At 40.3% G+C, this 26,772-nt stretch overlaps 1 protein-coding gene across 1 annotated transcript in view; it reads left to right on the top strand.

The window, feature by feature from the left end:
- PLPPR5 (phospholipid phosphatase related 5) overlaps positions 1–26,772 on the top strand; it is a 44,686-nt gene that overhangs the window by 3,149 nt on the left and 14,765 nt on the right. Inside the window, exons 2-3 of the mRNA XM_072867064.1 lie at positions 18,960–19,092; positions 21,396–21,646. Coding sequence (XP_072723165.1) covers positions 18,960–19,092; positions 21,396–21,646 — 384 coding nt within the window. The remainder of the gene's footprint in view (positions 1–18,959; positions 19,093–21,395; positions 21,647–26,772) is intronic.

The raw sequence follows: 26,772 nt of genomic DNA, 5'->3' as shown, positions 1-26,772 counted from the left end.
TTCAGGTTAGTCTTTAAATTGCTACTTCCTGCTAATAGATTCCTAGTGCAGCATTGCTGCCAGGCGTCCATTCCTGAGTCCATCTGCTTCCCCATCCCGTCTGCCCCTATGCCATCCCAGGACAGATGCTGCTGGCCATCAGGTCACAGGTCCTCAGGAGTCTGATCTGGGAAATGGAGTCCCAGGGCAGAAGCAGAGACTGCTTGCTCTACCGTAATGCTTGACTTGCAGGTGCTCTGGTACGGGAACGGGATACTGTGACTGAAGGAAGGGGATTTTGTACTCTGCACTTGGGACTTACTGGGTTTGTATATCTACAGTCTTTTGTCAAGTATTTACATTAACCAAGTATTTGGTCAGCCCTGAAGTGGTCAGGCAGTTGGACTAGATGATTGTTGTAGGTCCCTTCCAACTGAACTATTCTATTCTACAATATCTCCTAGGTCATGTAGGAGCTAGTAAGAAGTCAAATTGTTGTGCTGTTCACTTCAACAGTAATCAATTTATTGTCCGCTAATAGACATATATGCTTGAAGTCCCTGCAACTTCATTGTTGCCCAGAGAAGTTGTGGATGCCCCCTCCCTGGAAGTGTTCAAGGCCAGGTTGGATGGGACTTTGACCAACCTGGTCTAGTGGAAAGTGTCCCTGACCATGGCAGGGGGGTTGAACTAGATGATCTTTAAGGTCCCTTCCAACCCAAACCATTCTGTGATTCATAGGTCTAACAGCAATTGTAGGAAACCTGTAGAGGAATCCAGTTCTGTAGGCAGCCGTTCTGTAGGATGAGAAGAACTTCCTTTCCCTTTTTCCAGTTGGTTTCCCAGCTTTTATGCAGGTTCCATGAAATGAAGCAGGATACATTACAACATTGGTTTTCTGTCTTCTGTGGATTATCTCTAAAGGGTGTATGCACCATTCCTTATCTGTTAAATCTGTAGTTTATGAGTTCTTCCCCTGGAGAATTTTGAGGGCCCAAATGTTTGGGTTTGTTTGTTTTGTTTTTTAAAGAAAGGCTGAAAACAACTGCAGCTTAACATATAACAAAATGTATGGTCCATTCCAATGTTAGACTATTACTTGTGGAAGGTCTCTGAAGTCATACCTTTAGGCACAGGTAAAGTAATGCCTTGAGTGAGTAGATGTGTTTGCATAAGGAGCATTAGGCAGACTAACAGTAAAATGTTCTACAAAATGTAGATGAGGTTGAAATTGCAATCAGAAGAATGTAAAAGCCCTAAGTATGAGATCCTGTGATGGAAGAATGAGACTCCTGCAGAGGTAGTGCCCCTGTGGGCTCCCTTCCTCCCATTTGTCTGTGTGACTTAGGGTTGAAAGAGTACTGCTGGCTCTGCGCTCCCATCCTTTTACTGTCTGTAGCGCTAATATCCAGAAATCTCTGGTATGCTGAGGAATTCTCAATACACTCTTTCTTTTTTTTTTTTCTTTAAGTCAAATGTGAAGGTGACAAGAAATACGCTCTTGATTTGAGTCTATTCAAATCTGTAATAAGCATAAAAGTGCTAGTTGAGAGCTCAGTGCTATTTAAGCCATTTCCTAAAGTGCCAGTTCTTGCTCAGTGGGCTGGATGCTTTTTTAGACTTGTTATGACAGATGTAGCTTGGGAAATATACGTCAGTCTAATCCTTTAGCTTCCAGTAGAAATGATCTGTAGAACTGTGAGGCTAGTTTCTCATGTTTTCAGAATCTGTAGAGTGATCAGTTCTGCATTATTTCTTTCTGGTAGATCTTAATGATTTTAACCTCTCTAAAATACTATTAACTGCGTTCAGGGATTCTTTTAATGAGTCCACACACTAATATGGATTACTTAAAATAACAAAACTGTTTAAGCAGTAATTGGTGTAAAACTCAATGTATTGGACCTAAGATGTACGCTGACTGTTGTATAAAAGCCAGGAGGAGGTAATGACACACTTTCATTAAGATGTGTAAACAGTTTTATTATGCAAATGTTGTTTGTTTTTATTTCCAAGTAACAAGCGGATGATTACAGTACTTATTCATAAAACATACACTGTTCTATTTGCCTAGATGAATTCCTAGCATATTCATATTTTCTGGGTAAACCAATTAAAGACTAATTTGTTTTAGGATAATCCTCTTAATATCATCATTGAAAAAATATCTGCAATTCAGACATGAAGTATTGTTTTGGTTTTTTTGGTTTTTTTTTTTTTTTTAGTAGATGGGATAAATCTTTAAATTGGCACATCCCAAACAGGGAATGGATGTAAAAAATCAGGCATTCTACCTTCAGCTTAGCTTGAGTCAGTAACTTTCTCCTTTCTGATCTCTTGAGGAAGGAATTTTGAAACCTGGCAAAAAAGACTGGAAAGTGAGAGATGCAAATCACTGTTCATGTATTGCATTTACTGTATTCTGATGCCTTAAGAAAACCCAAGATCATTCTGTGAATAATGAGAAAGAGAAGCTACCTTTCGAAGGATCAGCACAGGTGTCATAAGTCTCTCTTCTTCACTGTCTCTGCTGATCTCTTAATAGTTCCATGTCTGAGCAGCTCAAGAGTAGTTGAAGGATATGCAGACACCTGAAGGAGCTGCACCGCTTGTTTCCAGCACGTAGGAGCACGCCCAGTCCCATCAGCTAGGTCTATCTCACTCTTCCTTTCTGAACCTGCTAGTCCCCGTTTTCCTTCTGGCACCTATGGTTACATGTGCTGTGGCATCAGGGACTGATCGGATTTTATCAAGCTGAGTTTTCAAAATGCTCTTGTCAGAGTAGCTTTTAGTTAACCTGTAGTTCACTGAAACTATTCTACTCCAATATAACTTAGTGCTGTGCATGAAAAAGAGTCCGGGATTGTGATCAATTTCTGGGACATCAAAATATTCTGTTATCTGTTTGTTATAACTTAAGGAAAAGCACAATTTAGAATTAAAGTTCTGAAAAAGAAATATTTCTGGAAATGCCCTCTGTGAATTTGCTGTGCCAGGAATCTGTAAATTTACCTCATACCTGAGAACTCTAGATGCTTTTCATTCCTGACCTTAGTCAGAAAAAGCACTACCTTCACAAATGTTTCTTCCATCTATTTTAGGCTGATTATTTTTCTACTTCATGGCTGGTACCGAGTCACTTCAGCTTCTATGGAGACTTTGATACTATTGGAAAAAACTAAAGCACAGGGGCAGAATTGAACAGACTTTTCTCCTGCTCTGCTACTCGAAGTCGAAGTGGCCTCTATGCATCCTGAAGGAGACTAAGCTGTTTTGTCACTTCTGCCAGAAAGAAATCAAGGAAACTTGATAAATAATGCAAGGATGCACAGTTGCCAGCAGCTCTGTGTTACAGGGCAAAAAATTCTAAGAGTATGTAGTGAGGTATTCAAGCGTTCATTTTATGTACATCTTCTAGAGCAAGTTAGAGGAATCACCCAGCAAAGTGTTCAGTCTGTCCTGGTGCTCTTTTTTGGGAGCAATAAGCTTTTTTGCTAGGTAGCTGCAATATTTGAACATCTCCCATTGCTGTTTTTGAAATGACAATGGTAATGCAACAGAAGATTAGCATTGTACATCCAGACTCATATGAATTGGGTAGACTAAACTTAGCCTCTGAAATCAAATGGAAATGGTTTTGCTTGTATGAGAAACTCTCTTTAGCTTCTTGATATATGACTATTTCAATAATCCTGGAATATCTTTGATTAGCTAAAGCTTATTCATGTGTCCTTTTCTTGTTGGCCCATTTGACAGCTGTTAAGACTTTACATGAAGAATGAATTGCCAGAATACTTTGTGTACTCTGTGATCATGTTGTTCTTGAAGGGCTCATTTGGTGTCTCTCTTCATAGTTCTGTTTCAACCTGTGTGCACGGCTGCAACTTCTTTTCCTTGATACTTTTCCTCTTCCATTCTCACTTTTTTTTTTGGGGGGGGGGGGGGGGAGACATGTAAAACTTGATGCTTTTTTTTAAATGTGTAAATGCTGGGGACTTCAGAAAGCCACCTTTTTGGAATGGGGGAATGCCAGCAGGAGATGTTAAAGCTAAGGGACAATTTATGTCATGCTCTTACTTTGTGAAGGGATAATTGCATTGCAACTTTACTTAAGAATAAAAAATAAATCACGCTGTTAAGGTCTGCAGTAACTTTGTATACCAGATGTCAGTATTGGCCTGTTGGGACACATAGCAAGACAAATACATGGTTTGATAGTCTGATGCTGTTTTTATCCGAGCATAAAACCACTAGTCCAACAGAGCTGTAACCAGGAGAAACAATAAAAGATTCAGAACTGTTGTGGGTTTTCTTGGGAATTCTTCTTTATCTGTCTGTCTTCCTCTTGTGCTGTGTTGGCTTACATGAACTGTGCCTGCAGAAGTTATGTTTGTACTTCCAGGTGAATGTATAATTTCTGCTGTGCTTGCTATGCATGTTATTTGCAAACACTAACAATATTGAGGCCATATGCTTCATCCCTCGATGTGCTCTCTGGAAGTAAAGTGGCAAGCAGATGTGAACAAGGCGGATGGGGTTCTGTTTGCAACAGCTGAATGCCTGCTTGTCCTATAAACGATGCACTTATGTTTAAGTGAGAACTTGTTAATCCGACTAATCCTGCACGATTAGGGATTTGTATGCATTGTTTGTAATCTAAAATAGTAGGCTTGAAGTAATCATCAGTTTCTCAACCAAACAATTCTTGCTCATTGTACGTAATGCAGGATTGAGGAGATGGGTGTCCATATGATACATCATAAATGACAGCCAAAGTAAATCATAAGTAGCTTTAGCTGTGTTTTTCAGCCTTAAAAGCAATGTGATGTTTAAAAAGCTTTACAGTGCTCTTGCAGCATCTCTGATACATTGAAGTGAGTGATGGCCCAGCTTTCATCATAAATGGTTCTTATTTAGTTGAGGTGTGGTATCTCATAGATTGCAAATAAAAAGCCTAGCTGAGGTGGATATACCACATCTCCAGCACTCAGAAAACATGTACATGTGACATGCTGTTTTAATGAGGAATATCCATTGTCAACATGCTAGTCCTTAATATTCACGCATAGTACAGTGAACACGGTATTGGAGAGGGACTAGGAAAGCAAAAGTTATAGCACTTGCTATCTCTGATCAGCAACCTGGCTTTGCTAAAATCACTTCTATTCACCTGCAGGTGGGAATATATTTATTTTCAATGTAAAGCATGAAGAAATCTGGAGTAGAAAAATTAAAAACAAAATCTTTATATGGTAATCTACTATTAATCTAACCCATTGTTCAGTACTGCTTCAAAATTGACTCTCAATCCTGGATGGTATTTCCTGGGGTGCGAGGCACCATAAAAAAATAAAAAAACCCCCTCTGGTTATGCTGGGTGAAAACTCAGTAGGCTGTGGATTCCACCTCTGCTTACCATTGTGGACAACATACACTGTCACCTGTAATTTTGCATGTATTGTATAAATGTATCATAATTATCTGTTGTATAATTATTATACATTATATATTTATATGAAAATTTCATGGAATCATAGAATGGTTTGGTCTGGAAGGGACCCTGAAGATCATGTAGTTCCAGCCCCCCTGCCACGGGCAGGGACACCTTCCACTAGACCAGGTTGCTGAAAGCCCCATCCAGCCTGGCCTTGAACACTTCCAGGGATGGGGCATCCAGAACTTCTCTGGGCAACCTGTTCATAGTGAAGAATTTCTTCCTTACACCCTCATAGTGAAGAATTTCTTCCTTACATCTAATGTAAATCTACCCTCTTTCAGTTTAAAGCCATTACCCCTTGCCCTATCACTACATGCCCTTGTAAAAAGTCCCTCTCCAGCTTTCTTGTAGGCCCCCTTCAAGTACTGGAAGGCTGCTATGTTTCATTAACCTTATATACTTATTAAAGTACAACCAATTATAAATGTAATATAGCTATGTTTTAAGGGCTTTCTTTACAAATAGCATTTTTCCTTCTCTGCAGATATTACTTCTTGCTTCTCACCCATGTAGGGTTAAGGAGTATGTATGAAGGCATTAATTCCTAAACTCAAGTTTTTTGTTTTCTAAATAATAATTAAAAAAAAGCTATCAAGAACAGAAGTCAGCCCAACAGTATCCTGCTGTTCTGATTCTTTTCTTCTTTCTCTAAATAACATTTTGAAACACCCATTGTTTTAGGCTGGTAGGTTTCATGCTGTCTCTAAAAGGGATCTGAGTCATACTTTTTTTTTTTTTTTGGTCATTCAAACTCTGAATAATATTATGAGGACTTTCTTCGGTCAATTTTTAGTTTGCCTATTTATAAATCAAGTATTGCATATTAGAATCAGTAAGTGGAACTCAGCTTCCCCGTATAGTTATTTTGGGTAGTAATAGGGATTTCTGTGACCTGTCCATAGCAATTTAGGGCTCAGACATGACTGAATTAATTCTGCTTAAAGATTTGTTAATCACAGGTCAGCTGAGCTTGTGCAACTTGCAGCCTGTGGGGAGCATGAGGTGAAGTATTTGAGCTTGACCTGCTTTAATTAAGAGTTAGGCCCATACATGTTACCTTTTTGGATCTGACAGAGTGGGTGCACAGACTGCCCATAACATAGCTCTGCTGACAAGTGGGGAGCTCACATGGTCACACTGCTCCTGGCTGATGTCTGAAGTCTGACCTCCCTGTTTGCAGAAGTGCATGGCTCTGTGCACAAGTTCATCTCTATGCAGAGCAACGTGTGGACATGCCCAAGGTTCAGCGCATACTTAATAGTAGTTTGATCATACTTACACAGATTGAGCTTGGTGTCTAGAGCCTCTCCACTGCTCAGTTTCTGCCTCTCCTGTTCCTGTGGGGTGCATCCTTGGACCTGTTGGGGTGTATCTGGGCTCTGCTGTGAGGCCAGGCTTGAGGCTGCTGCCATCATGCATTCAAAGCGTACAGACATGAGTCTGAGTGTCCGAGAGGCCCGAGGGAGGAATGAGGAGCTTGTGCTGCATTGTACCGTAGGCCATAAGCACGCTCATGTGAATGGTGATGAGGACGGTCCGGCTGTTATGATGGTCCTCTTTGCCCTCTTTGCCAAGTGCTCACGCTTGACTGAAGTCAGTGCTTCAGTCAGTCACGGGGACTCTTTCCAGAGCGTTTAGCAAAGGCAGATGAGATTTGTACGCAGACTGACCCTGGGGTATATAAGTAGTCTGCGGACATCTGCAGCTGGCAGAATGAATGTACGGGGCTGGGTTGTGAGCTCTATCAGGCTTTGCCTTGATGAATGGATCTGGCCACTCAAGCAGGAGGTACATTTAGCCTTTACTGCCTAGCTGTCAAGTGGTAATTGTGAACCTAGGCTTCTCTGTAAACCACTAGGAGATTTGTGCGTGAAAAGAATGATACAAGAGCTAGGTATGTATTAATTGTTAATTCATTATCTTGGTATTGGTGGGGTTTAATCACATGCTTCAGTGCTACTTGAAACAGCAAGGCTTTCCTGAGATGGAATAGTGTATGTGAATGAGTGTGGTGCTGATAGAATCTTTTTATGGCACCACATTCATTTTAAGAGTCAGTATCACAGTTTTACTCAGTATTTCTTTTGTGTATGAACTGATTGTGATTGTTGTGTGATTAGAAATAGAAGGAAATCATAAAGCAGAGACTATTTCTGTAAAAAACTCAATATATTTACATATGTGAGTGTGTATGCACAACGCGCTGCCAGAAAGTAGTCATGTTTACATGGTTGATTTGTATCCATAGTTTAGTTCACATGTGTTTTTAACCTTGAATGCCAATGGCAAAAAAGTAATGCCTGAAAGACTTAGCTCACCGCACCAGAATAGCTAAAAAGGTTATCATATCACTGCATGTGTGAAAGCACCTTTCAACACAGCATACTTTGAACTCTTTCTAGTAACAGCTCTAGTAATAACTCTAGTAATACTCTTTCTAGTAATAACTTAAGTTGCTCAAATGAGAAATTGCATCCAACACTGATTAAAAACACAATATATGTTCATACATTTACATAACAATTATGTATTTTATCTAATACCCCTTTATCGTCTTCACAGAGAAGACCAAATGCCAGCTCTTACAAAGTCTGCCTTGAAGACAGCCAATGTCAAAGCTTCACAAGATCTAAAATTTTTAGACTCATTCATCCTTAAAACACTCCTCTCACCACTTGAGCTTTTTTGAAGATATTTGATAAAGCCAGCAACATGTTTACTATTATTTTACAGTTTTATGCAAAGGAGGTGATCCTTGTTAAGGTAAACCATTATGCCCTATTTTATGAGTGGCAGCAGATACAGTCACATATTGAAGAAGAGGAGCTGGGCTTACTTTGGCCTATAGACTTCGCAATTAGTTTTCAGAATACCATTACATTCCTAAAAGAGCTGTTTTTATACTCTGCTGTCTTCACAGCAAAGTATACAATCTCCCCTCTGTCTTGTAGGCATTTCCTGTACTGGGAGTTTTCTGCTGAAATTTCCCACTCTTGCTGCTCCTGTTTCAGCTCATTGGCTGCTGTGCTAATGAGGGCACTTGGGACTTCCTCTTAATTCAAGCACTGCATTGTGTAAACTCCTAAACAGGGTCAGACAACATAGTGTTGCCAGCTGCACATCTGCAGCCATCTGGATTTGTGGCAGGAGCAGTAAAATAGGCATTGTGTAGCAGAGTTGAAGGAGTGACAAGAGTGGTACAAATCGTATTTGCAGAAAACCATAAAGTAAATGCCCCATATTTGATCTACAGAATCAGATCAATCAGATCAGAATCAACAAATACAGAATCATTATTGAAACGGTCTTTCTACATGTGTAGGTATCAAATAAAGACAAATGGGATATGCTACTGCTATGCAATGTTCTGTGAAAAAGCTGGCTGGCTAATTCACTACCATTGCATTGTTAAGAGAAGAGGTAAGTAATTATTACAACTACTGATGCTCATAAACAGTTCTCTGCTCCCACTTCTATGCCTTCATTAAGATTCTGTTTCTAATAAACATCACTTCAGTATATTAATTTATTATAATAACATTCTGAAGGAGAAGTAATTGCACACTGTGAAATTAGAGCTTTCAAGTCTGAGGAAAGAGCTGCAGGTGAAGGGTCACACATTGTTTTGTATCTGGCCTTACTAGTTGTTTGGAGTGTGTCTGGAAGAGGGACTTCTGATCTCTTTTTCTTTCTGATCCTTTCTCACTGACCAGCATCTCTAGTGACCATTCCAGGAATAACATCATGGGTCTGCCTGAAGTCAGTGAAGCTTCAGAAGTTAACTTTGGTAGAGCCACGGTTTCATTCCCTTTGACTGTATCACTGAAGTGTCAATACAAGTTGCAGTCTCTACTTTTCTTTGAAAGATTTTAGTGGGTCATTTGTTTCCTGGCTTTCACAGGCACCAGGAATGTGGATTAATACTGTCAGGGTTTGTTACTCAGTAGTTTTACTGCTGGTTTTATGCTGAATGTTCGCACAAGGTCAATGTACACATATTACGCACAAGTAACACCGATGTGTGACAGCTCAGAATAAAGTCATAGTTCTAGATCAGATGCTTCCCATGCAATGGCTTTTGAAGTGTTTTTAACTCATTTTTAATGACACCTGGATCCTTTGCAGTAATGCTCACAGTGTGAAGACTATAAAGTATTATGTAAGAAGAATGACTTTAAGGTAATATGCTTAGGAGTGGGCATTACAGTTTTGGACTTCTCTTTCTGATTTATCTGACCTGTTAAACCTCTTTCCCAAATATTTAGTACTTCTCCTGTGTAAAATTGTCTTGGCTTCCTAGTTTTGTTTTATTATCTTCTTGGGATGGCATTCATAGCTAAGATCCATTTCCCCACTTTGACTGAAGTATTGCTCTTAATCTAGAGTGCCATAGGTTTTCATGACTATTCCAGCCCCTGTTGAATTTAGTGGGGATGTTACCTTTGATTTCAGCTGGAAAAGGATAATGACCTTAATGTCTTGGGTGGGTTGGCAATTATACTGTAGCCTAAAATAATTGGAAAGAAAGAGATGCTTATACAGAGGCCATTATAATAGGAGTGGAGCTAGTTATGTGCTTTCAAAGAAAGCTATTTTATTGTGAAGATAATTTTTAATAAAAAAGTGTAGAATTGTTTTATTGAGCTGTCTACTTAAATTTATCATTATGAATAAAATACTAATTGACAGTAACAAACATACGTAAAAACTATTACATGTGTATGTTTTACAGACACACACATTTTGCCACAAAAATCCAGAAGACAATTTTTGTGGAATCTTACATGTATTAATCATATGTGCAGCCTATTTTTCTCATAGTTATATTAAAACACAGGGTGCTTATACTGGTACAGTGTTTGGTCCTTCAGTTTCAGTTGTTTGATGATGATGGCATTGCAGTGAAAGTGGCTTTCCTTGAACTGATCTCAGGAATAATGTATCTGCAAAATGTGTCTGGCCTTGAGTAGAAGTGAGAAGTAAGACAGTGTGAAAAGCAGGAAATTCAGATATTCTCCTTCCTCTGAGCCTCTGAGAACAGTTGGCTCCAGTCATATACTGACTGTAAAACCACTGCTTTGTGACCAGAATCTTTAAGAGATGCCTTTTATGTGATCAGTTTTTATTCAAACAGGAATGAAAGACCGTTTATGCTGAATTTTGCAATTGAATGTTCATCCTGGGTAGAAAAGTACAGTCATGTAGATCATCTAAGGTTTAAAGCATAAAGTAACATCGCTGTTGGAAATGATCGTTGGTATGGGTATCATAAGCATTGGTATTGTGCTTATCAAGGAATAATGTTTTCAACAAGCACAGAAGGGTTAAGAAACCAATCTCCCTCAATAGACAGAACAAAGTACTGTTTTCTTGGACAGGCAAGAAACAAAGGGGCTTACCAAGGCCAGGCCATAAGGAACCACAGTCTTTTTCACATGTATCACTTAAGTCCAACAGAAGACTTCCTTGATACAGCTGAGTGCAGAGCTGAACATGCTGTATGGAATCAATCTTCTAATAGGAAAGATAAATGGTAGTGCTTTGGACAGTTTGTCTTTCCTTTGCAAATATTATGGTATTTTAAAAGTTGAAGCTAAGCACCTGAAAAAAGAAAAATTTTGATGTAAAGTTCTTTTTCAAAATCCCTAATGAAATAATTATATGTAACAACAACCTTTTTCAAGTAACACTCAGAGATCAGAAGACTAAAATTAGTTGATCTCTGGTCATATTACAGCCCATCTTCCTAACGAGGTGTGTTTGTAGAGTGAAGTGTGGAGCTTGGAAACTTTGCGTAATGGCATCCTCATTTTTGCAAAAACAAAATGAGAACAACTTAAAACCTGTATGAATTCCCTGTTATAAGAACCTTATCTGGAATATTTCAGCCTGAAGTAACTTTATCTTTTGAAATGTGCATCGATACTTTTAGAAGGCAGTTTTGAATTCATTCTTTTCTCTTCCCCTCACCATTTTCAGATGAAAATTACTACGCTTTTTAGAGGTTGAGAATTTTTGCTAGATTCGGTTTTTTTCTGGCTTTTGGGTGTTATTTTTTAAAATTAGAAAAGCTCGGTGCATGGGCAAGAGTCCTCACCGAAGTCTGTTATCTACTACCTCTTGGAATGTGTTCATCAAGAGTACTTGTCTCAATATTGTGAAACTGTGCCAGCAGTTAGATAATTTTGGAGCCAGGTGCCAGACACTTACTTGGCCCCCAGACTGCCACGTTAGCATTACTGAGCTTGTATTCCCAATGCCCTGGCGGGTTCTAATCACCTGGAGAAATGCAGTGCAGAGCAGCTGGATACTCTTCATCTCACAGCGATATGAAAGGTTTAGCAGGCATGAGTAGGGGATGTAATGCCAAGCGCAGTGGGTAAAGCGGGCGGAACGCGGAGCAAACATTCCCGTCAAGGCGGAGCGCGGCAGGGCTGGTGCACCGTGGGGCTGCTTGCTCGCCGCTCCGCTCTGTCGCGGCAGCACGTGCGGGACCTGCTGTCACACACCAAGACTCGCCCTCTGGCCCTCTGTGGTGATGGCACAAGGCCCTTCTCTTAGTTACACTCAGAATAGCGAGGTCCTGGTAACTGTTTCTCAAAATGATCTTTTACATAAGCAGGCTTTGCTCCAGCGTTGTGTGATTCCAGCCCTGGAGGCTTTGCCTGGTGGGTAACGCAGGCGTGCTCTAGGGGAGACACCGTTTGCATACACGATCAATTGCTCGGTTAGGGGGGAAAAAATGAAAAAGAAGGGCGGGGGGAGGAAAGGAAGCTTTTAGAGACACTGTACTTAAAAATATTTGGGGTTTTTTTCTGTCATATGGTAAAGTAATGAATGAAGATAATTCAGGGAATGATGAAGTTGTCCCTGTCTCTCTGATTATGTGCTTATGGGGTTCACTTGAAGCTGCCTGGTTATAAATGCTTGGTTATTATGTGCCTTTTGCTTTCAAATAGCAATAAAGTCTTCATGAAGTAAGCAACCTTTACCATCGTTACATACTGACTATGTGCTCAATGTATTACAAAGAGCAGTAAAGAATACTTGTCCCTGTCAGAAATAACATTAGTGTTTAGTAGCATACAGCCATATTCTGCACTACAGAGACATAAGTAAAGCAGATAATATTTGATTATTAGATCTATAATCTTATGCTGCTATTTTTCTTTTGTAAATGGCCACGACCAAATATATACCAAGAAGTCTCTTAACATTTTGGTATTTTTCTCAAAAAATGGAGAGTACATATTTTTAAAACAAAATTTACTGGGGAAAAAGGCTGAGTATTTTTTCCACATCTTTCTCTAGAAAAGCAATTTTCTTTTCACATCTTTTCTCCAGACCTTCAGAAGCTGCTATGCAGTATGGTCCTATATCTCCATGCTGAATGCAAGGGGGGATATTTTGTATTTACTCAATAGCAGACAGATTTATCTAGGATTTATTTTTTCATTTTCCTCAAAACTACTGGTCATTTTTTACTGTAGAAAATGTACTTCTGTGAAAATCAACCAGGGCATTTGCTGTCAGTTTAAGCAAGCAAGAAGCAATAAGAACAGGGAAAACACAAAGAAAATGGCCTCAAGGGAAAGCTCTGCATAATGAACTTGAAATTTCTACTGCTGGAAATACTGTTGCTGCTTTTCCTGCCAGGGCTGTCACCTCACACAGCAATTTTAGCTTAAAGCAGAGAGTGGAGCTTATCTACAGCATCGCTAAAGACCAAGGTTTATGCCGCTAGGTTTTCCAAACTCTAGAGACCACTATGCTCTGTGGTGTGTTGATGGCATTTTTAAAGGGGAAATAGGCCAGAAATAGCCTTGCTAACAGTTAAGAGGAAAAGATAAAGCACAGGAACAACAAAGCCTACGGAAGCCATATTTTTAAAGGAGATCTACCCCACACATTTTAAGTGGGAACTTGTAAGTGAAATGAATGGGGGAGCCATGCAACTTAAATGATAACAATTTGCCTAGAGATACAGAGATCATCCCCAAGATTTTTAGCTCCTGTTTCCAGCTTCCCTTCCTGGCTGATAAGGAAGTATGAGGAAGTTCATTCTAGAGAGAAAAGCAGAGTTGTGGACTGCCTGAGATGCTCATTCCCCAAAGGGACAATCCCTTGCCATGTTATTTCTTGAACATGGTCTCACGGAAGCCTTGGTTAGGGTTCAAGTCATGCCTCAATGAGAGAAATACAATGAATGAAAAGAAGTCAGAAGAGAAATTACAGTGCACAGCATTGTCAACTGTTCTTCTTGAAGTTTAGAACATGGATGAATATTTAGTGGTCTTTTTAATGCAATAACTGCTTTTCAGTGTTACTCATCTATCTGAGCGGTTGCTGTAGCTACAGCATAACCCTGAGAATTGGCAGAGAGGGAGTCGTGTATTCTACCACGTTCCCTGGTCCATATGAAATATTTCATGGACATTTGTATACCCTAAAGTAGGTGTTAGCTGGAAAGATCTATGAATGTGTACACACAAATTTCTTTCCTAATCCCAAATAGAGATTATCAACCTTAAATTTCAGGATTTATCTTGTTTAAATGCATTAATATACCCTCAGATATCTTTTCATCCAAATGAATATTTAATTCTTACTTGAATCCTGGGTTTTTATAGGAAGTTACGTCATATATGAGAAGATAGTCCATAAAATAAACCTCATTAGTATTTCAGAACTGCAGATTTAAGGTCATTTATTTATATAGGTGCTGGCTGTTGCAAACCATATGTGACACTAGGGGAAGTTTGTTTATGGAGTCAGTTTACTGGAAAATCAACAAGGTCAGAGCTGCTCTAGCTCTAATATTTGGAATGAGTCAGGTTTGACATTTCAAGTTGAAAAAGAGCTCAGAATTTAGAACCAAGTTAAGAATATACTGGATGGATGATTTTGGGAAGGACAAATTTGATTTCTAAATTGACATGCAGTGCTAAAACTAGGAACAGCTTGCCTGGATTCAGAAAAATGACTAATACAGAAAAAACCTGAACTTATTTGGGAGGAAGGAATCAGTGTAGGGAATGTGTGCTAAATGCTGTAAGTATCCTGTACAGAAAACAAGGAAAGGGACAGGTATTGGGTGGTTGGCAATAAATATATTACTAGTACAAAACCACCATGAAAATCAGTCAGTTAATAACTTAATCAGGAGCTAAGAGGTGAAACAAGAAGAAATATTAATTTTAGATCTCACCCCTCCCAAACTCTCTTCCTGGCTGTCAAATGGATTGTCACATTGCAGACAGGGTATGATTGCCATGGAGGTGGTTACGAGAACTTTTCCTGTAATTTAGATTTTTCTGGGTTAATATTTCTTTTCCATGCTTCCATAAAAAGAAAGGATTATCTAAATGCTAGTTATGAAGTATGTATTAATATTAAATATCTTTATGTAGGGTGATTTTTGTATTGTGCCTATTACACTTTATATTGTGGACCAGGACCAAGGGCCTTCCCTGTGGTTAGAGGGAAGCTGTAGTAGAACAAGGACCTGATCGCTGCGGTCAGAGCTTGGGCCGATGCCTCTAGGGTGATCATTCTTGTCTTGCTCCTTCTTGTAACAGTTATGTACACTGCATTTTTATCCAAGGACTGTGAAAATTATTTATCTATATGTTCTTTAGAATACTGGAAAGTCTGCATTTTGTATTCTTAGTCTTCAGGTGAAAATTGTTCTTTTCTTTATACTTTACAAGCTGTAATTACATGTCAAAAGGTTTTCTCAGCCTTAGGGAAGGATGGCCTCTGCTTTTAACAGCTGTTAAAATATCTGTGAGCTACGAATTTTAATATATATCATTCTTCAGGAAATCTGTACAGTGATCTAAAGTAGTGTGACCCTGTTACAATAAGGTAAAAGGTACTTCTAATATTCTCACTTTTTTCATTCCAAATTATATTTCTATACCTGAACTTGTGTAGCTCTGTCCAAAAGTTTATGGTGTCAGAGCTTTCAGATTCTCCATTGCAATCCTTCATTGTCAGTTTTGGAATATTCCAAAAACTTTTTGCCCCAAGACTGAGCCAAGAAGTACACAAGTAATTCTGTTATATTAAATATCATTTGTTGACTGTTTGCAACTCACATATGTAGCGGAAGGGGTAATGGCCGTCGCTGTGCCAGAGGGAATACAGAAATTGTTCCCTCCTGGAATATGCCAGGCATGCAAATTATAGTAAAGGGTAAAAGGGAGGTCGCCCTCCCTTTCCTCTACGCTGTAGAGCTGATTATTGCCAGTGGTGCCGAAGAGAAGAAGGGGAAGGAATTGCACTGGAAAACAGAATCTCTCCTGGGACTTACTGAGATTGAAAAAGATTTTCCTTCCATTTCTGCAACATCAATAGGCTGATTATTGAGATGAGCAGTGCTTGTGCTGAAGGATGGAGAAGGAGAACAGCTTTAGCTGAGCTGCCAGTACAGAAAAATACAGAACCTGTATTTAATGCCAAATTCCAGAAGGATTCTATCAAAGTAAAGCCACAGAAGCATAGAGATGAATGCCTGTTGTGCTCAATGGCATATCCCACTCTGATTACTTCTGAGGGTAGAGCACTAGGCCTAGCATAGCAAAAGTTCTGTCTTCAGCTGAGTTCTGCATCGTTCTGACCCTTGCACCTACGTACCCACTCTAAGGGTATTTTCGTTCAGCTAAGAACTTGAACACTGCTCCCTGCTATTCTTGGAGCAGAGGGTTTTCTTCATCCAGGTCACCATCAAAGACAGGAAATGTAACAAGGAAAAATTGTTGCCAGCAGCAAGGACCTAGAAGCAGCTGATGAAGACAGGTTGCTGGAAGTGAGGATCTCCTTTCCTATAATTGAATAAGCAGTTCTCCCGTTTGCTAACCCCAGCTTCCCTACCAACCAAAAAGAAGAACCTGTATTCCTAGATCAGCAGATTCAGAGACTCTGCTCAGAGCTGGAGAGTTGAGCTTGCTGGCACGCTTTCCCTTTGTGCTTGTGCAAAAGGTTGAGCACTGTATATCACGGATGCTTCCCTTGTGCTGGATTCTGCTTTTTCCTGCAGTTTGGAAATCTGCAATGATTTTACTGAAATTTATTGTGTTTGGCAAAAAAAAAAAATCAGTTAAATGCAGAATCTGACTGTGTTCAGGTTACCTAGTTCTTAATGTTTCATTATTCCAGTAGGGGTCATTGGGCTGAATTCTCCTTATCATTGTCATAATTTTGATGACCTTGAATTCAAGGTTGAATTACTGCATACCAATCATTTGTTAGTTATAGATGAAGGAAATGTACTTCAGTATGCTGAAAATTTGCTTGCATCAAAGTAGAGGAAGGATACTTGTTAGTTCAGGTATTGAAATTTCTGTTTTATCTAAAAATTCCACTAGGATCTGAAGACAGTCTAAAGTAATAGATGATGACTGTTCCTGTGACAAACTGAATTTTGCTTTTTACATGCTTGCCACCACAGTTATTTTTGTTATTTGTGCCACGTTATTTATAAGAAGCACTTTCCTCCTCTGTGTGTCACAGTTTAGCCCAAAGTCATCTGTGTAGATCTACAGATAACTAAGTAAGGTCATTAATTGCATTCTTCCTGTTGACAACAAGCTGTGCTTATGAGCCATTGCCCATAGTCATCGCCCATAGTTTTTTTTTGTTTTTGTTTTTTTTGTAACCACTGCTGTGTGTAGAAATGTTCAGACCTATTGTGATATATGAAAAGGTTTATAATTTCCTGTTAGGTCAAAGGTTTAGAAAAACCTAGGCAATGAATCAGATTTGATGGCATTGTTTCTTGTATTTGTGTAGTATTAAGACTTCAGTTTGCTGGTCTTCATTCCTGTTTATGAAAGTGTGATGTACATATCAATAAGCTTTACTGCTTTTCATATAGAACAGTGGAAGAGCCTTGCCTTTAATTCCCACAGTGAATCAAAGCTGGAATACAGTGGTCAGTATTTGACCCTTCTGCTCTACTCTTTTTGATTATGCCTGCGCTACCTGCCGTAGAGCTTCAGTGTCATAGGTCTAGATAGATACAGGCTTAAGGCTTGTGTCCTGGTTTAACCTCAGCTGGCAACTAAGCCCCACGCAGCCGCTTGCTCACTCTCCCCACCCAGTGGGATGGGGGAGAGAATCGGAAGAGTGAAAGTAAGAAAACTCGTGGGTTGAGATAAAGACAGTTTACTAGGTAAAGCAAAAGCCATGCACGCAAGCAAAGCAAAACAAGGAATTCATTCACTGCTTCCCAAGGGCAGGCAGGTGTTCAGCCACCTCCAGGAAAGCAGGGCTCCCTCACACATAACAGTTACTTGGGAAGACAAATGCCATCATTCCGAATGTCCCTCCCTTCTTTCCCCAGCTTTATAAGCTGAGCATGACATCATATGGTATGGAATAGCCCTGTGGTCAGGTGGGGTCAGCTGTCCCAGCTGTGTCCCCTCCCAGCTTCTTGTGCACCTGGCAGAGCATGGGAAGCTGAAAAGTCCTTGATTTAGTATAAGCACTACTTAGCAACATCTAAATAAAGATAAAACATCTCTGTATTATCAACACTGCTTTCAGCACAAATCCAAAACATAGCCCCGTACTAGCTACTATAAAGAAAATTAAGTCTATCCCAACCAAAACCAGCACAGGTTGTCTTTGGTTATTAAGTCTCAATACCATAATTGTTGTGAGTAAATTAAAGATCATGTTTTGCTGTACAAGTTAATACACATCTTAGAGGGGATATTTTACATTCAAAATCTATATTTTTCTTTTTTTTATTTGTGAATTTTTTATTTTTCATCAACCGTAATGTGAATGATCTGTAGACATGAGAACTTTATTCATTTTGGTGTAATGAATGTGAAACAGGTCATGCTCACTGTTAAAATATCAGTAGTGACACTTTGTTCAAGCATGAGGAGCAAAGCGAAAGCCAGACTTGGTAAACTTAGCTGGCAAAATATGAATCAAACCCTGTTAAGTACCTCCTGGCAAACCAATCCTCTGATGTGAACAGGAGCTCTGTTGTGATTTTTTTTTTTTCTTTTTCTTTTTTTTTGCTCCCCCACCATGGTCCAAAATTTAGAGCTCAACCCTGTGAAGTGCTGAGTGTCAGTGAAAACCATGCGGGAACTGAAAAGTTCAGCATCTTCCAGGATTAGGCCTTTACTTTGGTCCACATCTTATGCATTATGCGATCTGTTGTTGTTGAACTAATAGATTTCTTTCTCTTTTCCCTCATCCTGAAAACTCGGTTATGTTATGTTGATTCCAAGTCCTGGTCAGAGAAGTTTATTCTCTTAATGCAAATAAAGAAAAGCAAGCCATAAGGCATATTTCCCTCATAAGAAGATTAACATACAGAACTTGGTTCACTTATGTTGTCTTTTGTGCTGGTTTGGTCTTGTTTCCTTAAGATGAGATAGCCATCTCTGTAATATTAGTATATTTTTACTTGCTGTAATCTGATGTACCATTTCTCTCCCCTTTTTTCTCCTTCCCTAAGATTATCGTTGGAGAAACTGCAGTGTTTTGTCTACAGTTAGCTACAAAGGATTTTGAAAACCAAGAAAAAACAATATTAACTGGAGACTGTTGTTATATAAATCCACTGGTGCGCAGGACCATCAGATTCCTTGGTATGAGCAAAATTAATGCTTTCATTTTCTGAATGGTGAGAGTGATCAATAATGTCTTAATTTTGACCTGGGAAAAATTCTCAGATAACCATACAACATTTCATGTGTAGTCTTAACTCAGGTGCAGTGAGTTTCTCTCCTTTTGGGTAGCATATGAAGCTTCTTGGAAGTTTGGATAAAAAAATAGTTGCAGAAACAGCAGTAAAAATAGAAAAAAATTGGGACCACAAGGGGGAAAAACAACCAGCAGGCTTGGAGTAGGGTGAAGTGGAGAAAGGAGATATCCTTGTGCCATATCTAGAGTTGATAGTTTTCTTCTGGTTACGCACACACCTAGCAGCCAAAGACATTGGGATATAATTGTGTGGTTGAAGCCAAGCCCGGTTTAGGTACTTTCTTAGCCCAGAGATTGTATTATAGTCTCTAGTAGAAGACTGTACAAAATCCACGCTCCACTGAAGTCAGCTGTAACTCCCCCACTGACTTTAGTAGATATGAGATGTCATCCTTTCTACTTAGTTCATTGTAAATGTGTTTGGAGGGAGAAGTACCACCACTCCAAATGGTTATTGAATATTCCCAGATGCCGCTTTTTAATACGAGGAGAGATGCCATAGCAGGGCTCAGTTCTCTTGGGTGCTTCTGACTCACAGTTGCATCTAAGAGAAACAGCTGGAGGAAAGAAGCCTTGGGGCAGCTAATCCTCCTGCGTGCCCCGGTCACAGGGGGAGGGAGGGGATGTGCAGCTGTGTCTGTATTTGCGGTGTTTGTGTAACGGCCATGCCTGCCTTCTGAGAGCGCGATTGCTCGCTGGCACACTGGAGTGCTAAAAGCCACTAAGAATGAGGCTGTCTTGCAGAGGTCCAGAGGAGGTGGGGAGTGATGATGAGGAGCTCCTCCCAGTCCAGTTGCTCTGTGTGTAACCAGTGCCCGCCTTTCCTGCCCGCTTGGTGGGCCCTCCTCACTCACAGAAGCAGAAAAAAATTGGGAGGGAGGGAAGGGATTAACAGTGGTCTCCGCACTGTTCCACCAGATGAGGCCTCGCTACCCATGATGCTCACACAAAGTGGCGCGGCCACCTGTGTTGGGGCAGCGCGCACCCTCCGGGCTTGCTGAAAGGGCCCTTCTGTGCGGCAACTCGGCTAGGCACAATCCGCTGCTCACCGCCGCCTAGCAGCTCGGGGTGAATTAACGCTAGCGTGACGTTGCTGACCAGCCAGCATCCCAGAAATCATCCTCAGTCCTCTAGCTTTGCTGAGGAAAAAACCTGACCTTTAGAAATGCACATGTTTCTGTGGGATCATGTCTGCTGTGGTGTACATCCATTAAAGTCCTCATGGTGCCCCGTGAAGTTGGGAACTGCCAGAACTCACGCTATATTCACAGTGAATTGAAGTATGGGAAAGGTAAGGTGATTTGCCCGTGGAAATACGGGAGGAAATCTGTAGCTCAGGTGGAATTTGAACACGCACCTGCTGGCTTTGCCTGCCAGTCAGGGTGCTGTGTTTGCATTTCCTTCCAGAGCTCGCTTTCTGCTTCCAAAAGGATAGAAAGGGACTTCAGAATAGCTAAAATCTGTTTTCTTTTAAGTAATCAGATACATGCATTTCTATTCTAATGAACGAATACACGTGCTTAATGCTTTGCTGATATGTCTGATAAAAAAACCTCTTTAGCATAAGTAGCTCCTCAAATATATAGATCTTTAGCTCACTGTGGTGATATTGTGATTAATACGCCATGCATAGAGATGTACCCAGTAGCAGGCAGGTGAAGACAACTCGTGCATGGCAATATTGAATTATTCAGTACTTCAGCTTCTTTACAGCTGCAAGGGAAAAGAAAATGTTTGTCCGGTATGTGTTACAACTTTTCAAGTTACTTCTCCATCAGGGCCTGACTTCCTTTGTTCTCAAGCAGATTTACAGGGTGAAGAATTTGCCTCTGTCACTTCTGTTTAGTGAACATGGGCAAAAGCTAGGTACCAGTGTAGCTAGCTGTCCCGAACAGTGGAGATCCATGGCTAGGGAGCCTAGGAAAGCAGGCTACGCGCACAAGAGGTGAGCGTGCTCCTCTGAAGGACGGAGAGAGATCAGGTGTGCGGGTACGTTGCAGTGTTGCTGCTGCGGTTGTGTAGGAAAGTACCATCTGCAACGTGAGCCAGGATCTTTAGGGTACAATACATGTGAGGGTTTTTCATGTTCTTAAATGGAAGGAGCTGATATATTACTATGATAAATACTATAATATGTTGCCCTGGAGTGAAATTGTCAGGAAATTTAACTCTTTGTTTCCCTCTTTAGGAATTTACGCATTTGGACTGTTTGCTACGGACATCTTTGTAAATGCTGGACAAGTAGTAACAGGGAATCTTGCACCACATTTTCTTGCACTTTGTAAACCCAACTATACAGCACTTGGATGTAAACAGTATACACAATTCATCAGTAGCGTACATGCCTGTACTGGAAATCCAGACCTTATCATGAAAGCCAGAAAGACATTCCCATCCAAAGAAGCAGCACTAAGCGTATATGCAGCTATGTATCTGGCTGTAAGTATATTGTACTATTTAATGTCACTATATTTTTGAGAGCAAACAGCTCACACTGTGAGGGGAGGAGGGAGGAATGGGGAGAAGATAAGACAACTATTGGCTGACTTTATATATGTAAACCTTCTACGAGTTACTGTGAGGCCTTTGAGAATTTGATTCATTGGACGCAATTCTGACAATTACAGATGCAGTGGTTCCCTGAGCCTTGAAAGCTAAGGCAATGCTGAGAGAGGGCAAGTTGTCCAAAAAGGGTTACAGATTTAGCATAACCAGATTCTTGGTTTACTTTTTCCCAGTTTCCAGAGAATGTGGGAGGAGGCTTTGTTGGGTGGGAAAGAATAAGGGTAGGGATTGCTCGTGACTGGTAGTGGTTCCTTTCCATGTTTTAACCCAGTACAGATCAGTAGAATTGCACATGGCTCTATTCTTTGGTGGGGTGAAACAGAAGAGTGGGCATATGTAAGCGTCTGATCTCTGCAGGTCTCCCGACATCCGTGCCTGTCTTTAGGTACCAGAATTGGTATGTATAGGTACCTCAGTGCTCGTGCAAAGTCAGTTTGGCTCTTACTCTGCAATGAAGTGGACTATGAGACAATCCAGCCCTTCTTCCCTCTCTCCTCTCTGATACAGGGAGTGATGAGCCAGGCTGGGATAAAAACAGGTGTTTACTGCCTGGCATCAGAGCTGTTCTAGAGGCTATTGAGAAGTGTGGGGAGGCAGCTGAGAGGCAGGGTGACTAATGAATCTCACTCAAGTAACTCTGTGCAGCGCTCCCTGGCTTAGCTTGGAGTGCACATCGTTCTAGTCTTAAGCAGAAGCACGTCTTGTTCTTAGCAAAGTTGTCCCCAGCACATGCCTATGGGAGTCTCTTACCTGACCTGTGCTGGTAATCACAGGCCTTTGTAGCCCTTTGGATGGGCCCAGGGCCGCCCTCGTAGTGTCAGTGGGAAACTAGGCAAGCGTGTGTGTACCTCTGTGGTCATTGCAGGAGTCATCCCTTAAATTCCCTCAGTATTTGAACAGTGGCCTGCCTATACGCGTGTGTGTATGTATGTGTGCGTATATATGCATGTATATATACATGCGTGAGCATGTATTGCTTTTGAGCATATATGTAATGAGCTGACTTTTAATTCCTGATTGAGCTGGAAACTGATACTTGCCAACATGGTGAAGATCCCAACCCCATCCACAGACAGTGTGCCAACTCCATGCTTCTGAGTATGGTTTTAGAACCAGTTGCTTTAAATCTGCAGCACTGACAGTAACATTTACCAAAAGTTCCTTGTGAGCAATGTCTGTTTAAGAGATGTGGATCATCGGTTAGTACAGGCAAGTGTTATCTGCAAATAAGAGATGAGCAATAAAATTCTATTCTGACTTGAGGCAAGTGTAAGACTCCTAATAGTATTGTCTTTATTTGGGGAGATATCTAAGGCTTTGCTTCACTGAAACGTACCTCTAAATTTGGTGCAAGCTATTTTAGAAAATATTCAGCATTCTTCATTTTAATTGCTCCTATTTTTCTCATCCATCTGTAGAGTTGGATTTCCACTGTTGCCATGAGTCACAGTAACTAAAGGAAACCAACTGTTCAGCTACTGCAAAGCAGGAAGGAAAATAGTATTAATACATTTTAAAAACAAAAAGTAGACATTAATAAGGTCTAATACGTAGTATCAATGGCTTTTGACATGAGCAAGAGTACTTTATGCAAACCTTATGTTGCCTGTGTTCAATATACAGTTAGCAACATCAAAAATTAAAACTGCTGTGATCTGTTTCATGACTTTATAATCTTTCAGTAACTGCAGAAATGAATATATCCTATGTGATTACTGTATCGCTGCATGATGCATGACACTGTCATCATTTAACTAAAGCACTTTAAACTGCTTTCAGGATTTCTGAATTCTTACAGACTGCCTAATAAAGTGAATTGCTGTGATGTATCAGCTGAGTTGTAGCCTGCAAATTTAGGTCCTTGATGCAATATTGGCAGTCCTTTTTTTTTTTTTTTTTTTAATCCTGTTGCATGGTTGCAGCTAAAAATACTGTTTATTACACACCAGGGAAAGAAAATGCTCCAATATGTGTGGTTATGTCCTTACACTGTCATGATGTTTATCAGGATAGTTGGCCCTGAATAACAACTTTCTCATCACTATTCACTGGAGTAGAAGATTTAAACAGTAGCCTAGTCTTTATGAGCCGTGGTACAACAGTTATTGAAAGCATGGGCATAAAGACCTCCATGTATTACTCAGCTAGTATTTCATGACCATATAATCTCTGATACAAAATGTGCTTTCTTTTTGGTTAACAGAAATATTTGGGAGAGAGGGAGGGATTGTTACAGAATCCTCCCTGGACATTTCAGCCAGCTGTGCACAAAGCGAAACCAGCTTAAAGACATAAACAGGCAACAAGCTGATCCAGAGTCCTTGCTCTCTGAGGGGGTGAAGTAAACAACGTCAGACTTGTGTGATTTCACAGATCAATCCATTTAAAAACAAAGCCTATGCTTTGTCTAATAATTCCCCTATCTCGTTCCATTTAAGTGCAGCCATGTCCTTATCACCTAGCATCTGTGCATATTGTCGTCTTAACAATAGCTTCTTTTTTCATCTAAGTTCTTGAGTCTTCCTTTTCTCCCCCTCCCCTCTTGTGAGAGTGGGTGGCTGCTATGGTAACTCTGAATTCCCCTCCTGCTGAAAGTACAGTCTTTTTCAAACAATTGTATTGCTAATATTTAGACCTCTCTGTAATGTTTGCCTCCGCTACTTTCTCTCAGTACCTATCAAGAAAGACTTAGCAATGGAAATGTTGAATGGCAGCACTACGGTTAAGTGTTTTCTCTACCCTGCTCCAAACACAGGCACTTTCAAGGACGCATTACCTGTCTTCTTCAGACTTTTAGGTTTATTTTTCCCAGTGTACCAGAGTCTTCAAAATGAACTACTGTAAATCAATTCCAAAATCTCTAACCAAGCTGGCTGCTACCTGGATTTCTCCTTAGGTGTCTGCTCAACAAACAACTTCTGGTTTTGCTTGAGTTGGGTTAATAAGTTGACTGAATCTGCCTTCACTTCTTATCAGCATTGCAGTTCACCCTTTTGCAGCTGGAACAACATCTGCTAACATAGGTATTAAGGCAAACGCTGCAAGTTTATTAAATAGAATATCATTGTATAAGCCACATTTTGATATGCGTAAACTGACACAGCCTAGACAATTAGAGGTATCTTTTGAAGCAGCCAAGTATGCACATACTTGGGTTTTTTCCACAACTGAGACACAGAAATGAGAAGTCATGAGTCTTTTTTTTTTTGGTAGAATTTCAAAGTGATATATGAAGATTTAGTCAGTCTATTCCCATGGATTTAAATATGAGACTTGTGACTAACAGTTGTCCTTTGGTGCTGCAGACCTAGGGGATTGGTCATTGCTAGTTGTAGTTTAAGACATTTTAATTCATTCTATAAAATTTTGCTTTTTTGTTGTTTTATTCTTATTGCATTGGACGAGCAGTTCGCAGCCAACCTGTCTGTAGGGTAGTGTTTGAACTTGGTGTTGCCGCATACATTTCAGACTTGCTTTGGATCGGTGATGATAGAGAAGCAGGTTTAATGTCTTGATAATTGACATAGCCCTTAGGTCTGTAGGCTGCTTTTGTTGCTTTATACTGTGAACCCTTGGCCTCAACTATGGCCTCAGGCAGGGCTAGCAGGTAAAGCTGACAAATAATTTTTTCCTCTCTGCAGAGCTTTTGTTGGGCTCGTGATCATCTTTTCTGGCAGGTTCTTGCTCCTGGCATTCTGCTGTACCGTCTTTGCTGTTTACTGTGTTTCTAAGTCACTGGGAAAAGACAGCGAGGCAGTCTGGGTCACAGTGCTGGCAACATGGTGACATTCAGCTCTGTGTCACTCCTTGATCCAGTCTTTAGGTGTAGGCCTCGTCTCACCTCTCCTTCGTCTTGAAGTGCCTCTTTGGCTCCTGCTCAATGGGCAGCTGGCAGAGGCGTGACAGGCCACTCTTTGATAGGCTTTAGGGAATGTTCAGGAGGAAAAGGAGTAGCAGAGCCACCTTGTTGAGTCGGCTTTGTTGTCCATTTTTTATTAGGAAATTGAAGAATTAAATGATTCTTTTGGCAGCTTTTCAGGGGCAGTGTTAGGAAAGTGGAATTTCTTTTCAGTATCTGGTGCAGCAAGTAAAAGTATCCCTTGATACTGATTGTAGAGCATGTATCACGGGCTTCGTATGTTGGGTGTATTAGTTACTTTCAGGCTGGATAGTAAAATAACATTACAATTTGATCCAAGGCTTTATCTAAAGACCTCTGGATATTTCTTGTCAGTCAGTTCTTCATTACCATTCAATTGCTCAGGATAACGGCCTCTGTAGACTGAATCAGCTTTAATTAATATTCGGGTGTATCTTACAGTCTGGGTACATTGAAGGATACCTCTTTCCTTCTCCCGTTGTTTAGAGTTACAACTGTGGGGAGCTCATAGTGGGAAACTTCATAGTAAGGTCCAGCATTTCTAGAGCTTTCTCTTCCTTTTGCCAACCCAGACCCCTGACTTTGAAAGCCAATTTTTGTCTAGGGTCATCAATAATTACTGCAAAACTTACGGAGAAAGCTGGAGGAGGCTTCAAAAGCACTAAAAATATCTTCAGTGGGCAGCTGCAGAAAGGCCCAGATGATTTGAGAATATGACTGTGGTTTGCTTTAGAAATAATTTGACCCACTAATTACTAATCAAGGAAGCTGAAGAGCTTTTAGATTGTCAAACAGGATTCTAACTAAACATTGAACCTGGTTATAGACTACTGTCCACTATAGCCTGCTAATTTTTCAGCTTTTTGATCTCTGAGTATCTCTCTTGTAGGTATGATGAATATTGAAAGTTGTGCACTCCCCAGGTGGAACATCTGTAACATTACTTACATTACTTAAATAGTTCAAGATTCTTTCTTTAATGATAGCACATTATAAAAGCAAAAGAAAACATGAGATAATTTATGTTTGGAGCGCTGCCTGGGATAGGTGCCTGTACAGCTATTCCTTCCTCTTTCTGCTTGTCGCTTCATGAGTCATTATTCTCTGCCCACTAATGGAC

The sequence above is a fragment of the Ciconia boyciana genome, chromosome 7, assembly GCF_034638445.1.
Source record: "Ciconia boyciana chromosome 7, ASM3463844v1, whole genome shotgun sequence".
Classification (NCBI taxonomy): Eukaryota; Metazoa; Chordata; class Aves; order Ciconiiformes; family Ciconiidae; genus Ciconia; species Ciconia boyciana.
Note: the sequence above shows the minus strand (reverse complement) of the source record. Positions and strands in the feature narration are given on the sequence as shown.